We start from the raw sequence: 19569 nt of genomic DNA, 5'->3' as shown, positions 1-19569 counted from the left end.
AGTGTTTGTGCATTTAGCATTTTCCCAAGCTAACTAGCCCCTTAATCAGGCCAGTAATGAGAAAACATCCTCTCCACAGCAGCAGTCAATAGTAATCACTGTTTACTCTGTTTCAGTGGGAGATGTATTGGCTTGCTGGAATACTGTAGTTATCAGGTGGGCATTGGTGAAAGAGAAAGGGATATTTTTCTTTTCACATCCGAATGCAGGTCTTAATACTGATAAATAAACCTGAACATAGAAACAGGTTGGGCAATCTGTAACAATTCAAGCTGTTCCAACAAATCCATAACTATGTTTTCTTCTGAACTGGGAGTAAGTAAATAATTAAGTGGAGGAAATGAGCAGAAATGGAGCTGCAAATAAGAAGACTAACAAGTGAGAAGGAAAAAAAATGAGAGGAAAATGGCCACATGAGCCAAAAAAGATGTTAAAATGTCTCGTTTAGATGTACAGTATATTTTAGTAAAATGAAAAAGATATAAAAGGTATAAAGAAATAAAAGATAGGACAATATACTACTATAATACAGTACGTATGAGAAAGAGTAAAGTACCCACAGAAGTGCTATTAGACTCACTCAGAGTGATGTTTCGGTTGGCCTCGGTTGTGAAGTTAATAGACTTAGGTTAATAATCTTGCTTTCAACACTGCATCCAAGTGTCACCGCCTGTCCTGCTGCTAAGTCACGCAATCTTAGTTGGCTTTATGGTCTCATGTAACGTAGACACATCACCTCTGTTAGTGCATACACAGATACACTTCTGTGTTTTTTAAACAACAATACAGGTGGTGTTCCTGGCAACCAATTTTGTAGTAAAATAAAACAAACATTTTGAATAATTAATTGAAAAAACATTTTAAAAATGGGCAAAATTTAGGACAGTTTAATAAACACTGGTAAACATTTGTCTCCTCGCCCATCTAAAAGCCACTCTAAACCTTATTTTTCAGTAATGAAATCACTTGGTGCTCTCTATGACACTGCACACATATGACATTAAATTAATTTGTGGCTAACACCCGTAATGCTAGTGCGAAAGCCTTCTTTCAAGTCTGTGCAGAACATGGTGATATATTCTTCTTGTCAAGTGCTTATATGCCACTTTTATCTGACACAGCCTACATATATCAGTACACTTTCAGGTCAAAATACTGCAGGTCTGTCAAAGGTCAAGACAGAGGTAGCTCAATCCATCCATCCATCTATTTTCTTAACTGCTTATCCAGCAAGGGTCAAAGGGATGCTGGAGCATATCCCAGGTGCTACACGGCAAGATGCAGGGTACAACCAGGATAGGTTGCCAGTCATAAGGCTAGAACAGAGAGGCAGACAACCACCTACATTCCCATCCAAACCTTTGGATAAATGAAAATCGACATGAAGAGAATATGCAAAGTCCACACAAACCCTTCAAGAATGCCAAAACTGGGGGCATTTTTGCTCTGAGGTTCTGTCCATATTCATCACTTTATGGTTTATTGTATTGCATACATGTGTCTGTGTGCTCTGTGTTTGTGCTGATGTGTCTATCTGAAATGAAACCTTTTTGTCTATCTTTCTCCAACATGTCTACGTGCCGCAGGCAACATTGAGTACAGCTGTCCAGCCACCAATGAGTGCGAGATCACCAAGAGGAGACGCAAGTCGTGCCAGGCCTGCCGCTTCATGAAGTGTCTGACTGTTGGCATGCTGAGGGAGGGTAAGGGAAAAGGTCTCTTCTTTATATTTTTCGGCTAAATGTGCTACATGTAGCATTTTAACGTCAATTAGGTATTCTGCATCTTAAGCAAATTTTCACATAACGTTGTATTAGCTTACTCATTTGTATGAACGTGTTGAACAACGCTACATGTAACTTCTACATGATAATTTGTGTGTGTGTGTGTGTGTGTGTGTGTGTGTGTGTGTGTGTGTGTGTGTGTGTGTGTGTGTGTGTGTGTGTGTGTCTGTGTCTGTGTGTTTAGTTTTAACGTCTAAATTCACAAGTTACACTCAGAAATTTATAAGGGCATGTACACACGCAGACCCATTAACCAACACTGTGTACATAGCTTTTAATTTTGGTTTGCTCAAATAAAGATACAAATTTCAGGTTAACTGCGACGCTCAGCAGTTGTTCAGTGGTGTTGAAAGGTAAAAAAAACACAAGCGGTATTATCTGCCCCCACACCACTTTGATTAAATACACTCACTCTCTCATTTTCACACTCCCATGTTGCCTTTTGCCTCTTTCTCTCCCTCTTGTCTGCCCACCTCTGACCTTTTTACTCCCACTGCACTTCCAACGATGAAAGGAGAGAGAGGAGTGGCGAGTGTTAAAGAGAAAGACTGGGAGAGAGAAAGAGGGATAGAGGAAGGGGGAAGGTGCGAGAAACCGAGGGGAGGAGATTGAGGAAGGGGTGGAGTGGGGAGAGAGATTGATTTATAGGAGCAGAGGAGAGGGACCAAGGGAGGATGAGAGGCAGGGGGAGGATGGTTGAATGAAGCAGAAAGCGTGTGAGAGAGAAAGAGTAGAAGAGAGGAGGGTCAAGGTTGTAATTGATGGGAGACCTGGCCTACGCCCCCTTCCCTACAGTGGTCAGGGAGCATGCCTGTGCCGACGCCTGCCAGCCCTTCCTCCATCCATTTCTGTCTTCATCTAGCCCGACTATTCTCCCGTTCATTATTACTGTACTCTTTCTGATGCTTTTTTAATGTCTTATAGCCATTGTCCTTCATCTTCAAAAGTTGATTCTGTTCATCTGGACGTAGCGTTTTTCTCCCAGAAAACGCTACGTCCAGATGAACAGAATCAACTTTTGGAGATTTATTTTCCTGGATGATTGAGAATACATCAAGACCATTGTCCTTCATGTTTTTGTGCATCCTGTCGGGACCTTACCCGCTGCTTTTTATCAGTTCAGACATCATAATGTGAAACCGTTACAGTCTGAGGTAAACTGTTATAGAAAGAAAACAAAAACATGACAGCACATTGAGCTTTCTATACACATTTTTTGAATTTATTTACATCTTGACATACTGGAGATTTTAAAAAGTAAATGGTCAATGGTAAATGGCCTGTATTTGTATAGCGCTTATAAAAGTATAAAAATATAGCTGTATACATAATGAAATCTTGAAAGACAAGAACCTTGTAATTATTGTATAAACACCCCAAAGGAAATGTGAAATTTAGGAAACTTTTCACTGTGAGCTTCAGAATTATCCAGAAGTTTCTTTTTAGTGTAGAAGCGCTCGACTCTGCTGCTCTCTTTGTTCCACTCACACACACTCACAGAAGGAGACACACAAACACACACTCTCCCAACAAGCTGCTGTCGTAGCGTTTGTTCTCCCAGTTGATCTGACGTAGGCAGAACCTATGTCTCATCTCCTGTTTTGTCTCGAGTATGTGTATGTGGCCACAAACACGCACACACACGTGTAATAGCATGTATTATTGGCAGTTTCACCAGTCTCGCAGTTTACACAGCTGAGGCTGCATCCTCCTGTTTTACAAAGAAACCACATTTCCCTTGTCTAAAAAAAGTCGCACAAGGCAATTTATTTATATTAACATTTTGCTATTAATACAACAGTTTTAAGTATTTTTTTTCATCTATAGTTTGTGTAAAAGTTGGAATCTAGGGAAAACAAAACCACATGCGCTGACGTGCTCTTAAGTCTCGTGGATAACCACTTATGTTATTGTAAAGGAATGTGCTATATGTAGCCGAGGGATATTGTATCGGTGTTTTTCTGTCCCAAGCAGGGAAACAAATAGCTGCCTTTTGTTGCCTCTGCCTCCGTACTCTACACACATATATCATGCACACACACATCGGCCCACATATCTATACATCAACATGACAGACCACAGCCACCCCATTTGTTGTGCAATGTGTGAATTTAATACAAGGGTTTCTCGCTCTACATATGAATAAAGGTCATTTGGAAAATTGATACATCCATTTCCCCCTATTTCCATGTTTTAATTCCTTTTGAACCCTTGGGAAATTTGAAATGATCAACAGCTATATAAAAGAACTGAACATTTTCCTTCACCTTAGTTTTACTCTGCTGGAGGTGTTCTGTTAAAATATACAAATTATTGTCATTTTTAAAGAACTAGTAAATCTTGCTGATTTTCTCAAATTTTCCACTTTCCATTTTTTCCCCTTGAATTTGGTCAAGATATTAAACGCATCATGACCCATACTTTGTCTGGAAAAATTTACTGAAAGGAATTTAAAGACTTAAAATATTAACCATGCAATATCAGGAAAAAAGTTGTGCTTTCCTATTGCTGAACTATAAAAGAAAAGTTTTTTACTTTGTGAAACCTTGTGAATATTTCAACCTTTGTTATTTCTTGTTCTCCTTCCAAAAAAGGTGAGTTCATTAAAGAGTTTTCTAAATGATGCACATATTTAGGTCTAGTAAGTCTTCTCAGCATTTCAGAGCATCAAAATTAATTAAGATAATTAATCTACCCAGGTAAACATCTTAATAAATCGGACAATGGATCTATTTTATATACAAAAAACACTAATTTAGGAGCATTGCCTACCATGTATCATACTGCCCTTCTGGCTGTAAGCAATGTTACTGCAAAATTGCATAGATATAAATGGTAAGTGGCTAGATCAGTTAGTATCAGGGCTAACTATGGTTGTCAGGGGCTAGCTCACGGTAGAAAGGTGAAGATAAAGTGGTAAGGGTGGAGTGGGCAGGAAAAACATGGAGTAGTGTGTGTCTTTCTGTGTGTGTGGATACTGTAGTTTACCCCTAAGGGCAAGATCAGCCTCAAATTAGCTTTGTCGCCCTGGGAGACAGAGAGGGTGAGATGAAGAGCAAGTGAGGCAGCAAGGAAGTGCGTGTGTTTGTCGGAGACTGAGAAAGAAGGGGAGAATAGGGGCCAGAGGGTCAGTAAACCAGCTCCAAGTTGAGTTCTTTCTTTACATGTTCTCTTAAACACACACCTGATCATGTGAATACACTCCCACTTGTCCGTGTAAAATATTGGATTTTCTCAGCCACCACTGTGAGGACAAGAGGAGGCGAGGAGTAAGCGAGCAGGGGATAAACTGAAGGAAGGAACAAATACAGGGCACCCACCCACCAATATGTAGCAGCTAATTTCTGGAGCAAGGCAATTAAATGGCCTGGTTACATTATGAGAACTACCCCTCTGGCAATGGCTGTCTGTCCATTTTTAATGAGGTCATAATGATGCGTCAGCTGAAGACCAAAAGGTCATGAGGCGGGACTTAAATCTGCCTAGAGAGAGGGGAGTGGTAGTGAGAGAACAAGGGTGTGATTGCAGGTAAAAAAAAAAATGTATAAAAATTAACATATTAAAATGAAAGAAGGTTGAAAGAGATTTTTAACAATCCCAGAAGGTTTTGTTTTATTTAAATGACAATTTTTAAAAAAAATCTGCAAAAAAGCAACAGTAATTACAATGTTGCTGTCAGTTCTTACTCCGTGCTCAAATGGCAAGGCAAGACAGACTTAATGCATTCAGTATCAGCAGTAATGCATAGAATGATCATGAACAGCAAAACACAGATCAGACATTTGAACATGAAACACTTTGGCAGAGACACACAACCCAGGAGCCAGCAATATTCAGTAGGCGTGCATACTGTACATATGCTCATACTGACAGATTTGCTCTCTTACAACAGCAGCTTTGATGATGCCACGTCTGATGAATCGTGGTTAAACAGACAGAATGTGTTGAATCCAAAACCAAAGCCTCCATTTCTATAATGCCATTAACGGCCAGCTGGATTCAGATGGTGGACTACTAGAGGGACAAGTCCACGGACTGCAAATATAAACCTTGGCATAATGCCCCACACATGCACATATATACACACACATTAACAATCTGTGCCAACTTTGGCCATGCTCCCCACGGCCCCTAAGACCTAATGAGGGAGATCGGGTGGAAGGCCCCAGTCTGTGAGGGTGTGTTTGGTGTGGGTATATGCAGCTGGTGTAGTGTGCATCATAACTCCCCTCACAGCTCAGTGATCTTGACTGCTGCTGTCCAATTTCATCACTCAACACACATGCATTTATACACACTGTGCTGAAAACAATTGGCTGATAAACATATAAAGATAATTTCTTTAAAAAAAAAAAAAAAGACTCATTCCTTGAAAGATGCGAGTTATTAAAGGTTAAAAAATGATGAAACAACCAGGAGCAGTTTAAGGGTCAGTGAATAAACAGGATCGTAGAAGAAGCTGAAAAAAACAATATAAAGGATGCAGAGAGTGGGTGATGGAGAGAGGGAATGAGACAAGAAGAGAGGGGAAACAAAGGAGGAGAGCGCCAGACAACTGGTGGCGTCTGGTGTTCCCCTTGGGAAACTTGTAGCTAAATCTGGCCCTGTAGCGTCTGTCCTGCATGAGTGTCTGCGAGTCCGTGTGTGTGCAAATGGCATCTAGTTGCATCCCAGCTAGAAAGGAGCGATAATGGAGATGGTGTGACGAGAGATCTGCCTAAGTGGTCCACTTTCTCTCACGTACACTTTCTTTTTGAGGAGAGGGGAAGAGAGGAGACCTTTGACCTTTGTCAAACCCTTCATTGGCATCATTTTTTTTGCCAGCAAACATAACTAAAACAAAACTTTAACATATGTACGATTTTAGCCCAACCCACTACCCGAAACCCTCAAGAAGAAATACACAAAAATAAATAAATGAATAAATACATACCTGCATTCAGTGGAATAATAAAACACATTTTTCATAACTTTTTGTTTCTCTGAAAAAAGTCAGATAATAGGCCATTACATTGCAAAGGACACCAGTTACATTGGACATTAATGACTCCCCAAACAGAAACAAAATCTTCAGTGTCAGATAACATTTGATGATACACAATTTTTTTTATATATTATTTTTATTTTATTTTTACAGATCCTATCACTTTGATCTGATCTTCACATCAGCTCATGCTTGATGCTCATGCATGCCTGACCTATTAGAAGGTTAATCAGATACATCTTACTTGGCACAAAGTACTTTGGATTAAGAATAAAACAGACTGTCTTTTAAAATTATCCTTGAACCAGCAGTAGATGCTTGTTAATATAGCGCCAGTTTCTGTCCAGAAATGCTGATGTCCTTTTGGCCACTTATAAAAAGTGTCACATCATCAGCATATAGATGACAAGCTCACTGTGATTATTACTTCATTCGCAAAGGTCAACTCTGGTGCCTGATGCCTCTTTGAATAGGGACAGGTTGGCCTTCCCCCACTTTTACAATAACAGAAGTGCCTGAATACAACAACCTGATCAAAATAGTCAAAGTTTTGCCAGAACTAAAGACCTCTAATATTCTAAATAAATAATAATGATCAACTCTATGCCTTTTTTCTGGTCCTGGAAACAAATCAAAAATGTCTTAATTTTCTGGATTTCTCAAATCCAAAAAACCAACATCAAATTATTCATTATAATCCATTTAGGAAATGATGTTTAATTGACATGATTGACGTGTAATCTTTAAGTGTGTTACATAAACACATTTAACACAAATTTTACAGTCTGTACATTGGAGTTAATCTCATCTGCAGTTCTTTAGCTAGTCGAGACCTCTTTTTTGGGTAGCAATGTCAGAGCTGCCCTTGACTGCAGCTCAGTCTAAACAGTCTATCAGAACTTCTTATAGCTCCATTTTCCAGCATAGTCTAGAATTTCTTCTGAAATTTGTCAGGAAGCCTATCAACCTGAGATGAACCTCAAGTTCATCAAAAGAAACGGTGGTCCCCTGGAAAGCAGCAACCTGCCTAAAGCCTTCCGTCCATTTTCCCAAGCCCTGTTACCCAGATCTCCAAGCTTCCGCTGTATTCTTGTTGAGTTATGAGCATAAACATTTCTGAGTAAAAATGTCTTGTCCATTGAATGTAAAATCCCCGAGTGTTACTTTCACCACTTGGGTCCTACCCTACTCCACTTCACACATTGAAGCATTTATTAAAATGAAGAAAATAAAACTGCTACAGCCCACACTAAGATTAGTGCCATAACTAAGAAAATACTGCCCCCTCAAACCAATTCCTCCTTCAGCTTCATTATCTAGTACGCTGTGTTTCCTGTAAAGGATCATATCATTGTTTTTATTTCCACTAAGCTCAGCTGTTACTTCTCGCCTTTCTCTATCCTTACTCCCATTGATGTTTAATGTTCCCATTTTTAAAACCTGTATAACAAGCAGAAAGAAGAAAAAGAGGATAGTGAAATGCTTCCAACAGAACACCACTTTCTGTGATCAGGACTTTTTGCTGTACTTTTCCTCAATTTTTCCTCCTCAATTTAGTCACTATCTTTTCCAGATTTAACCTTTTTTTTTTGGTTTGTTCAGCTGTACATAACAAACCACTCTCCTTATCTTTGGAAGAGATTTAATAAATCAATCAACATCTGGAAAAAGTCTAGCTTTGACAGACTGTCTGCCAAAGATTTCATTGAAAAAGCAGTTATCCTCTAACAAATGTGTGACTGCTCATCCATCAGCTACAATGTTGGAAACATGTTGTCTTCCTCATTTTCAACAATCAAAAAGGATGCAGTTATACCTCGATTCTGTGGCACACCTGTCATTACTAATCTCTGGCTGTCACCTTGATTTTCTTCCACTGCTCTTCTCTTGCATTTCATCTCATATATCTGTTTTCAGTGTGTGGGGGTCCTTTGTGCAGACACGAATAGCATTTGTGTCCAATGTCATACTATACATAACATTTCATACTGGCAAAGCTTTCATAAACCAGCATTTTAATAATTGACTTTGAAAGATACCTCCAGAGTCTGGAAAAGAGGCATTCAGGTAGATGAACACCTGTCTCAGAAGAGACTGAATGCGCTGTAGTCTGACGTCTTTGCAGTGGAAACAAACTGTTCTAAAGCCACTAGCGAACTTTCCAAAGTGGGTCAGCTCTTTCTCCAGCAGTTCATTAGGGATGACACCAGAGACGGTAATTTGTGTTGAAGGCAAAAATAACGGTGGAACAAATCACTGAAGATAAATTTTTCCTACGTTCAAGGACGGCGTGTAAAGAAAATTTGTAAAAAAGACACATTCCAAATGTCCCAAAATCACTCAGCAGCTCCACACGCTCACCGACAACCTTTGTGCTCTCACTCGGTCACACTCCTCACGTACAGGAGAGAAACTGCATCCAGAAACACATTCAATGAACAAAAAATTAAGGACTGAGATTGTGATTGTTTATTTTATTACCCTACAGTCAAAGATATTTATTTGTGTAAGAGGAATATTAGTGACAGAAGATGTGAACACAGCCTTAAAGAGCAAAAATAAAGCCACGTTTTAAGGATCTCACTCGAGCTCACGCACGCTCACAGATTCACACACCAGTGACAGCCACCTGCCCACTGCCTTGGGCAATGCTCTTCTGATCTGTTCTGGTCGAAACAAACATCACCGCACACACTTTTCTCCCAATTTTCATCACGTCCATTTCGCTTCTTTATTTTTATTTCTTACTTTTTTTTTATGTGAGCAGCATAACCTGATTTTCTGATTTTCTGATGTTGAAGCATTGGAACATCAATTACATTACTTTGTAACTTTGTAACCCAATTGTATTGAACACATTTCAGATTTCCCTATAGGTTTATAGTGATAATAAAAAAAATGTGATAATCTCTAAGACATTTCCTTTAGACTTTTTAGTCTTTAGGACACTACTAGCCCTGATTATAAACATTACTTGACTGTAGGGCTTAGGCTTTAACCAGTTCTTAATACTTGATCATATGTATCACACTATAAAACACACACTAGATCTATACAGGTCTGTTGTCTTTCCCAGTCAATTCACTGAGCAGTTCTTAATCCTACGTAGGGACAATCTTGGATGTCATTTCATCAACACTGCAACACACAATAGGTCAGAGTCAGGGAGAAGGTGTTCAGCTTTTTTACAGCTTTAAAATTACTACCACTTCTATCATTCTATACTGTCCTCGTCCAGTTTCCTTGTGTCTTGACTTTTTCAGCATTCCTCTATTTTATTTTTTTGTGATGCCTCTTTCTCTTTCTCAACCAAAATCCAGATATTTTATTTGTCTACCTACTCCTCTCTTCACTTTGTTCCATACCTCTCACTTCTTTTCCTTCTTTCATTCTCTTATCATGACATTGATCATCTGAAATCAATCCACATTGTGTTTTTCTGTCCATCCTCTTTTGTTTTTTCCTTTGTCTTTCTCTTGCACGCACACTTAGATGTCAAAGGCATTTGGCTCGTAATCCTTCAACTGTTCAAGAACACGCGCACATTCGCTGACACAGAGTGACGCCAGTGCAGTGTAAAAATCTATGCTGATGTGATCAGTGCAGATCGTGCTATTGACAGACAGCAATATTCCCACGATAGGAATGATTCACCTTCATCACTGTCACAGAGTCAGTCAGTTGGGTGTGTATATGATTGTGCACAGACTATGACAAAAGTGGTATAATCAAGGCATGTAGCTTAACCTACTGTATTTTGAAAAGGTAAATATGCAGTATTAATTGCGCAGTTTCATGTGCATCTGACATTCATAACAAAAATGTTTTGTGATGCAAAACAAATTGTGGTATTTGCTAGATACTTGTTTGTGTGTTTGAGTGAATAGTTGTCTAGCTGGGACTTACTCTCTCCTTCTCCTATAATTTCATAGCCTGTAAACTACTTTCTTCCCTCTGTTCCCCCTTTGCTACACTATTTTGTAATAATTGCTTAATGTGTTTTAGCATTTATTTATTCAAACTCAATTTTTCCCAATTCCCGTTATACTGTTCTTCCATGCCCTTGCCCTTTTTTTCTATATGCATTAATTCTTTTTCTGATCGCTAAATTTACTTTCCCATTGCCTTTTTCCCTCTTCCCTCTCTACTCGTTTCTTCTTTCCGCTCTCCACATTCCTTTCCTCCTCTCCCCTCTTGCCCATTCTTTATGATTTGAAGGCTCATTTGTTAAAAGGAGGTAGCCCACTCTCACTCTTCCCCTAGCTTCCTCTTGTCTCTTTTTTGTGGGCTTTGGAAATATAATTTTCAATTTTTAATTTGATTCATTTAGATTTGATCATTAATCAGTGCTGAGAGAGAGTTAATTTGGTGGAAAATAGATGAGGTAGTTAGAGAGGGCTCTTTATGAAGTGAGCTTAGCCCAGCACTGGGTCTTTTAGGTATATGGGAAAGAGAAAGAGTAAAATTAAGAGTCTGCATGTAAGAGTTTATATTATGTACAAGAGAAAAAAGCCTCAGTGTAACTGAAAGTAGTTTGAAAGTGTGACAAGACTAGCAGTTTCTCCCAGCCTCTGTTACATTCAACTTTTCTGGTTTACAGCACACATCAGACAAATTGCAAACAAATTACATAAGAAATTAGTATCTGAACTTACAACCTAATATTGGTTCATTTAAAAATACAACATACTGTGATGTAAATACATTCACAAAGCAAACATACCACATGTGAGTATCTGCCCTTCTCAGCTGATGAATTACATTTTTATGTATGGCACTGAAAGAAAATGCAAGAAAAACAATTTTAAAAAACAAAAGAACAAGACAAAAACAACAATACCAAATACAGAAAAAGTACTTAATCTTAGAATCTAACTGCACCGTGTAATAGCACTATCTGGGCAGAAATTAATAAAGCTTATTGCTTTTTGTTACTGTCCTTGACAGGGAAGGACACGATTGACCTGGAAACTGCCTTAGTTAGTTTAACTGCTCCCATGAGTAGGGCTGCCACAAACAATTATTTTAATAGTCGACTAGTCACCGATTATTTTTGCGACTAGTCGACTAATCAGATCATGCATCCATTGGACGTACAGCTTATTGCAGCAGCATGCATCTGCTCTTATATAACTATCATTAGCTTACAGCTTTAAGTGTTTAAGGTATGTGCTAACTAAAAATAAAGACAAGATGATAGTTTATTAAATTTTAATGAAATTTGCAGATTGTTTCGGTGAAGTTTAATAAACTCCTTGCTATCTAAAATATAACAGGACACCGGAGTATATCCTCGAGCATCTCACACTTCTGATAATCAGTTGTCTGCTTGACATTTATTCAGCTGTGTAAAAGCTATAACTTTAATATCAGCCAAACCGTTTTACTCAAGAACAAATAAAATACGAAAAAAAAGCCAAACAATAACATTTGTAAGTTATCTAAGTGACTTATGTATGTTTAACCTGAGTAGCGAAAGACGGCAGTGGGTTTGAAAACGATTAGCCGGGAGTCTGGTGTTCTCATGGGCTCTAGTGAGCTTTGCCCCCGGCTAGCTATCGAGCTAGTGGGTAACAGACGTCTCCGAAAACGTCAGAGCGCTTTTGAAAATATGTGGTGTCTTGATAAACTGAGCAGATATTTCAGGTTTACACAGCTACATCTTGCCTGAAAATATGCTAAACGTTTATTTTGTGACCTAGAAAGAATAATAAGAGTAATATTAAAACTAACTAGCTGCCGCCATTGTTGGAAACTGAGCTGGGCTGCGCTATGAATTCTGGGACACAGCTTCTTCTTCTTCGGGGTTTAACGACAGCTGGCATCCTTGTACATGCAGTGCTGCCATCTTCTGTTTCAGTCCGTTATTACACTCTTAAATCCTACTACTTATTCCTGCGTCTTTTGGGATCTTCAAACAACGCGTCGACGATTTTGATAGTCGACGTAATCGTGACTAGTCGACTAATCGTGGCGGCCCTACCCATGAGTAACATAACATTCAGTTTTCTTCTGCTTTAATATTATGCTGCTTTCTTACAGTATATTACTAGCATGGCTAGTTATACCATAGTTACAGTATGTATTTTGTGGTGGTTTGCACAGTGTCTTTGTGCACTGCGGAACAGGCAGAAGTTACAGGTGTTTCATAAATACACAGAGAGACACATGAAACATTTTACCCAAATCTTTTTTTTTTTTTTGACACAACCACACATTTTGTGTTAGTCTGTTTGAATATGTCACTATATTATGAATCTGTAATCTCTAAGCTTTAAATCACTGACATTCTTCTTTTAAGCTATGTCCCATTTGTTTAATTTAGTCAATAATTTTCTCTCATCTTAACACTTACATATTTCCTGCCCTCTGTTTCTATCAGCCCCCCATTTATTTTTTCATTTTTTGGCCAACCACTGATGCAGGTAGCAGCTGAAAAAGCTGCTTGTCTGGACTTACCTAAACACAACATAGATGTGTGGGTTAGCGAGGTGTAGACATCGTATAAGTGTGTATGTGCTAGAAAAAGCAAAGAGTGGGTGTGTGAGTGGTTTGTACCCCCTGGTGTTAAGAGTCTCTTGACCGTTTGCTGACACTGGCCCCCCCACTGTACCTGGACTGTCAGCCCTTCTGTCTACCTGTCCCTGTCTCAAGCATTTTCACACATACACACAGATGCGTGTAATGTTCAGTTCACTGGTTTGACTACTGCCTGAGCTCATTACGAATTTTTAAATGAATATATTTCCATGTGCACTCACGCCAACATGACATATTTGGAATAAAGGTAGTTTTCAAAACGTTCAAATAAACAAACTCATATAAAACAGGAGAACATATCGACTTACAAATGCACAAAGATGCTCCCTGACATTTTTCTCCTGCTGCCAATAGAAGTCTTTCTGTTAAATCTCTTAAGGTTTGTTGTCATGAATGTGGTCAGCACATTTTTTAGAGGATTTAAACGTCTCTATGTGAGCAAATCTCTCTCTTGCTTTCACACGCCAATTGCTTTCCTTTCCATTTTCCATCCTTTTTCTCTCCAACTTCTTGGATGGATGGATAGATGCACAAAACTGAAAGACTGCCAGAAAAATGTGTCTAACGTTATCTACCTAATTTACATGCTTTCACTATACAGTTCAGTCTCTTTTCTAATACTTTGCAGTTGTCCCTGCTCTCTGTTCACCCTCAACATAATATGGTTTGGTATATCACAGCATCCAGTATATTTTATGGTGCTAGTGTGAGCTAATGTTTAAAACAAGCCAAAGCCTTAAAAATTGTGAGTTTAATTCATTGTATAAAAGTCTGGTTACTAATTTAATATCTAAAAGATGAGATACACATGGTGGGACTCATTCTGCAGCCATTCTAGTAATTAATTTTGTATCTCCTCCTAAAGTTACTAATTTTATTGCTTAATAGCAGAAGCCTAGACTCATCTAAAGATTTGGCATCCTCTTAAACCCTCTTATCCTTTCCTTTCCTTTCTTCTCCTCTCCTTTCCTCTTCTCTCCTCCTCCAGGGTACATGACACCTCTGTCTTTCTTATCCATCTTTAAGTGGTAACCACGGTAACATCCAATCCCCTGAGAGATAGGTCTAATTAAATTAGGACTCCTTTGTGTCAATTAATTAACGAGACAGAGAGGGAGACAGCAATAGAGAGACCAAGATTGGGCAAGAGACAGTAAAAGAGTCGGAAAGCCAGAGAGTCAAAGTGAGCAAGAGAGGCCTTCTACTCAAATGGCTTCTATAAATTAGTCTTGTTGTAGAAGAAAAGGGGGGGAAAGTGAGTTTAGCAAGCCTAAGAATAACAAAAGAGTGAATACTTAACACGTACATACATACAGACCCAGCCTTGTAAATCAAAGATCCATCTCCCTCATTCTTTTACTATCTGCTTGCATAGAAGGCGATGCAAGTCTCATTTTTCTTGCTATCATTAACTACTCAAAGAGGTTAAAATCTGCCTTTATTTTTGTGTAATGTGCACTATATTGATACATACTTCTCTCTGTCATTTCTCACAGGTGTTCGTCTGGACAGGGTTCGCGGTGGAAGACAGAAGTACAAACGCCGGATAGATGCAGACAACAGCCCGTACCTGAATCCACAGCTGGCTCTGCCCCCCAAGAAGCCATGTAAGAAAACACACGTGCAAAAAAAAAACAAGCTCTGACTACAAACAGCATGTAAGATGGTGCTTTTCTCTACAAAGTTGACGTGGGATTTTCAAGGACACATGCGTGCTGACTTTAACAACTAGATGTGCAGAGGATCTGATGTCGTGTGTGGAAGAAACTACAAAATGACGGGCAACTGACTGCACACAAAATAATTTTCAACAAAATATCGTATTACCCTAGTAGACAGTGCTCAAGCAATAACCAGGAGTCATTGTTTAGAGCCCCTAAGTGAAAGGAATTGCTTTTCCATCAGTTTCTGTCCTAATGGAGACAGTTGGACAGTAAAAACGTTTCAACTCACACACACACATAAACAGAAACACAGTAGTGAGAAGCCCATCTGTTTGGGACCATGTTTATCCCCCTGTTTCTGCTGCTACCAGTTTGGGATCATAACATTTTATATGTGTAATATTTCACCATAAAGGTATTCATTTAGCACCGGTTGGATTGGCTGCAGTTTTTTAAAGAATAAAACCGCAGCCAAAGCCTGATGAGTAAAAATTAACAAGGGAAAGAGTGAGTGAGAGTGACAGAGAGACAGGTAGAGACAGAGAGGGAGAAAGAGCGAGTCTAAATAAGGCCGTTTCTCAGAGAAAGAGGAGGGAAGAGGGGTGAGAGAAAAGGAGGGAGGGAGACCAGCCAGAGCCCTAATCCGGATTAAATCCAATCTGGCAACCGCATCAAACTAGAGTTAGCTCTCTAGCTAACCGTCTGCCTCCACACAGACGTCACACACACACACCCATATGCAGTGCAGATTGAGCAGTGTTTAGCAGCTTGGTCCCCAAAGCCCATTTTGCTTAAAGCTGGAGCATATTCTGGTTTAGGCCAATATGCTGAATGGCTGCACAACAGCTTACTGGGACTTTTGCACTACTAATCATTGAAATGATGGGATAAAGTGAATATGTGTACACTATGTGTGTGTGTTTGTACTGTGTGTGTTTGCTTACACAAAGCACCTGTGAGCTATCTGAAGGCCTTCCTTGGCAGGCTATTTAATTTAAAATTATATTTAACTCTTTTTAGTCTTGTTAAACTATTCTCATCAGGCATCATAATTTGGAAGAGAATACAGGAAAAAAATCTGTATTTAGTCTGTGCTATTTACATCTGTTCCATAATATGAATGATTATTTCCATGAAGATAAATCTGTCCAACTTAAAATCAAATTTGCACATTTTAAAAAATACATTACAGTTAATGTAGACTTACTTTATCTCTCTTGTTCATTCTCTCTCTCACACAGTCAATACACACACGTTGTGTCCCTCTGTCTCTCCCTCAGATACACTCACACAGCCTATCTATCTGTTGCCCAATCCCTAGCTTCAGCGTCCCCATTGATTGTGTGAGAACAGAACAATAGCCCAGGGTTTGGAAATGGGCTTCCATTGATTCTAATTAGGGAAACATTAAATAAGATTTACCCACAGATACTGCAGTATATGTATACACTCACACACTGTGTATGTGTGGGTGTATGTAAGAGAATTGGGGGTGGTGGACAGTGTTAGATCAATACACAACTCATCCCCACAACTCTCTTTCACTCTCTCCTGCTGTTTATCTCTATCTAGCTGTCGCTCTCTGGACTCCTCCTGTCTGTCTTTTACAATCTATTCATGACTCACTTTCCACCTTTCTATCTTTTCCCATTTTTTCATTGCTAATCTTGCTCTCTTTTTCTATCCTTCACTTCACTCTTGCGCTTCTATCCTCTGTTATTATTCCCATGCTTGATTAGTCAGTGGATTAATTTGGAAGCAGGGTATCAGTCTGTTACTAATGGGCCATAGAGGTCTCATCACCACATGTCACCATTACCGGCTGAGCCGTTTGGCTTTCAGTGTTATCTTTCCCTGCTGTATGTATCAGTGAAACTTCTTAAGACTGTCTTACAAAACAACAGTTTTGGGCATCTTGGATCAACTGGCGATAGAAGGCTATAACCACTGGAGAATCGCTTATATTTAAAACATTTCAATACCTTGTTTGATTTTTTTTTTTTTTGTGCAGTCCTTTTTTATGTTTTGTGCTAAACTCTAAAAAGGCTTTCAGATAAGATCAACACTTGAAATTTGGTGTTTTTGAAAGAATTGTGTGTTTTTGGCAGTTTCAAGGGTTGAAAGGTTTTAAATTTATGCTTAATTGCAATGTGAACATCTGAAAATTGTGTGTTGATTTCATACTCCTAACGTTTCATACTCCTAACGAGTCTGAACTTACATCAGATGCTTCATTTTTGCGAATGGGAATACAGACAGGTGAGAAATTAAAGGGAAAAAGAGAACCATGTGACATATTGGTCCAAAATCTGCAATAGTTCTTCAGTGGGATGACTCCAAGGTGAAAGCATACGATTCATTTTACGGAACAATTTAGTGACCTAGGTGATCATTAATTTGCAATCACTGTTCACTCCAAGGGGAGATGTGGTCCCAAACAATGCAAGCAAAATGCACCCCCTATCAAAATAGATCCACCGGTTCTCCTTCATTTGTCCACTGTGCGTGTTTGTGTTAAATATAGCTTAAGACGTATGTGTTACCAGCAGGCCATCGTATGAGAATTTGCACATGACCTTTCACATTTTTGTACCAGACTGGGGTGAAACAACTTGTAGCCTTACACGACAAAAATTCACCATTTCTCTGTCTCTGTGTCTTTCTCCTTGTCTGGTGGTCATGTCAGTTGCCTTTGGCTGCCTTGCAGATAACAAAATCGTATCTCACCTGCTGGTGGCGGAGCCAGAGAAGATTTATGCCATGCCGGACCCGACAGTACCAGACAGCGACATCAAGGCCCTGACTACGCTGTGTGACCTGGCGGACAGAGAGCTGGTAGTCAACATTGGTTGGGCCAAACATATTCCAGGTAGGGAAAAAGAAAATTCTCCTGTGCCCTTTCTCTCACAGGTTCATTACTAAAAGTGAGGAATTTAAGAATTTAATCTTCTTAAACTAACTTAAACTAACCTCTTTTCTCTCGTAATCTGATCAAATTTGGAACTGGAGTACAAGATCGCAAAATTAACATAATAACTCAAGTGATTCAAGATAAGGTCAATGGCAAAATGTTTAGCTTTTGTTTCAGCGAATAAAAACTTATTGAAAGTTTTCAAACAGGACTATGCTGAACCTCCATACGTACATACACAAAAGGACTCAAATATATGCACAGGCACACATGTAATGTAGATTTAATTTGTTGTTTTGAGTCATGCCTGTGTTTTCTCTGTGCTTACCCTTTTTACAAGTAAGTGGATCAAGTTAGGCAGGTTATGTACTGGGCTCAGAGTGCATTTGGTCATGTACGTTTGTGTGTGTGTGCGCGCGTGTGTGTGCGAATGTGTGTGTGTGTGCAGCTTTCTGTATAAAGCGAGCGAAGCGCAACGATTGCTTGGCGGAGGAGAGAAGATGGCGTGATTAGATGAACGAGGAAGGCAATCCACTGCTCACAGAGAAAGATAGAACTCTTCATCTTCCCTGTGTGTGTGTGTATGTGTGTGTGTGTGTTTGTGTGAAGTGAACACCTTATGAAATCCTCACTGTTTACAACGCTGAACACCTATCTAATACTCACACTCACACCAAGCTCACACAAACACCCATACATGTCCACACACAAAGTGATCTACTGTTCACTCAGGTTGGAAAGGATTGTCAGAAAGAAATACGCCTCCTCAACGTTCTTTATCAGCTTCTTACACACACAAACGCACACACACACACACACAAAGAATAGAGTCAGATAGACCTGTTAACCTTTTTTCAGCCATCTTGTTCCACATCTTGTCGTGCATGTGTGTGTGTGGTGACTCTCTGCAGGTTGTACATGTGAACACACACATGCACAAGTCTTTGCTCTCCATGGTACAGTAATTTTTTTAATTAAATTGATGGAGAGAGACAGAGAGACAAAGAAAAAAAAGACAGAGGCAGAGAGAGGGGAGGTGAAGCCAATTTATGCTTCATGATATGGCTGCGATGTGCCGCATACACACACACGCGCGCACACAAAGGCTGCTAACAGTAGTAACAACGTGTCAAGGCAAGCGCCAGGCAGCTAATTTGAAGTCATTAGATGTCTGCCGTACTGGCAACAATTTGTTACGCTCTCACACACACAAACACACCCAGAAAAACACATCACATACACACACTGAGTTAAGAGCCGTCTGTGGATAGCGAGGAGCCTAAATTGTAAACTAATTTAAACATCACTCAGCGTTAGAGAGGCTGCCTGCAAGACAGGCCCCCGGATAACAAGGCTAGGGTACGCGCGTTTGTGTGTGTCAGTGTGTGTGTCATGTTTGACACACACAATCACCCGACGTTAGAGAATTTTGACACCACACACACACATATTCACGCATATCTCTTTGATTGGTTCTTTTATTCTAAGACTTATGTGTGTGCACGCTGATTTCCATACTGATATGGCCTTATGCAAACATTTGATATGTCATTAGGAGAGGAAAATGAGGTTTCAGACACACTGAGTGTATCTGGTTATCCCACAAGGAATCGTGCGCGTGTACTTCACAGATCCGCGTGTTTCAAAGAGAGTGATGAAATGCGGGCAAATATATAAACACAGACG

General features: G+C 39.5%; 1 protein-coding gene and 1 long non-coding RNA gene across 11 annotated transcripts in view; both read left to right on the top strand.

Annotated features, from left to right (window-relative positions):
- esrrga (estrogen-related receptor gamma a) overlaps nt 1-19569 on the top strand; it is a 157273-nt gene that overhangs the window by 110856 nt on the left and 26848 nt on the right. For 7 of the 10 annotated variants that reach the window (XM_085175442.1, XM_085175368.1, XM_085175496.1 and 4 more), the window contains 3 exons: nt 1587-1715; nt 14805-14915; nt 17659-17841. In XM_085175442.1, coding sequence (XP_085031568.1) covers nt 1587-1715; nt 14805-14915; nt 17659-17841 — 423 coding nt within the window. The remainder of the gene's footprint in view (nt 1-1586; nt 1716-14804; nt 14916-17658; nt 17842-19569) is intronic. The other 3 variants (XM_085175145.1, XM_085175079.1, XM_085175217.1) reach the window with 3 other exon arrangements.
- LOC146525861 (uncharacterized) lies at nt 1722-7240 on the top strand. Its single transcript, XR_014876580.1, has 2 exons — nt 1722-3055; nt 3104-7240. It is a non-coding gene; the product is annotated as an uncharacterized LOC146525861 (long non-coding RNA).

The sequence above is a fragment of the Neolamprologus multifasciatus genome, chromosome 1 (genome assembly GCF_963576455.1).
Source record: "Neolamprologus multifasciatus chromosome 1, fNeoMul1.2, whole genome shotgun sequence".
Lineage (NCBI taxonomy): Eukaryota > Metazoa > Chordata > Actinopteri > Cichliformes > Cichlidae > Neolamprologus > Neolamprologus multifasciatus.
Note: the sequence above shows the minus strand (reverse complement) of the source record. Positions and strands in the feature narration are given on the sequence as shown.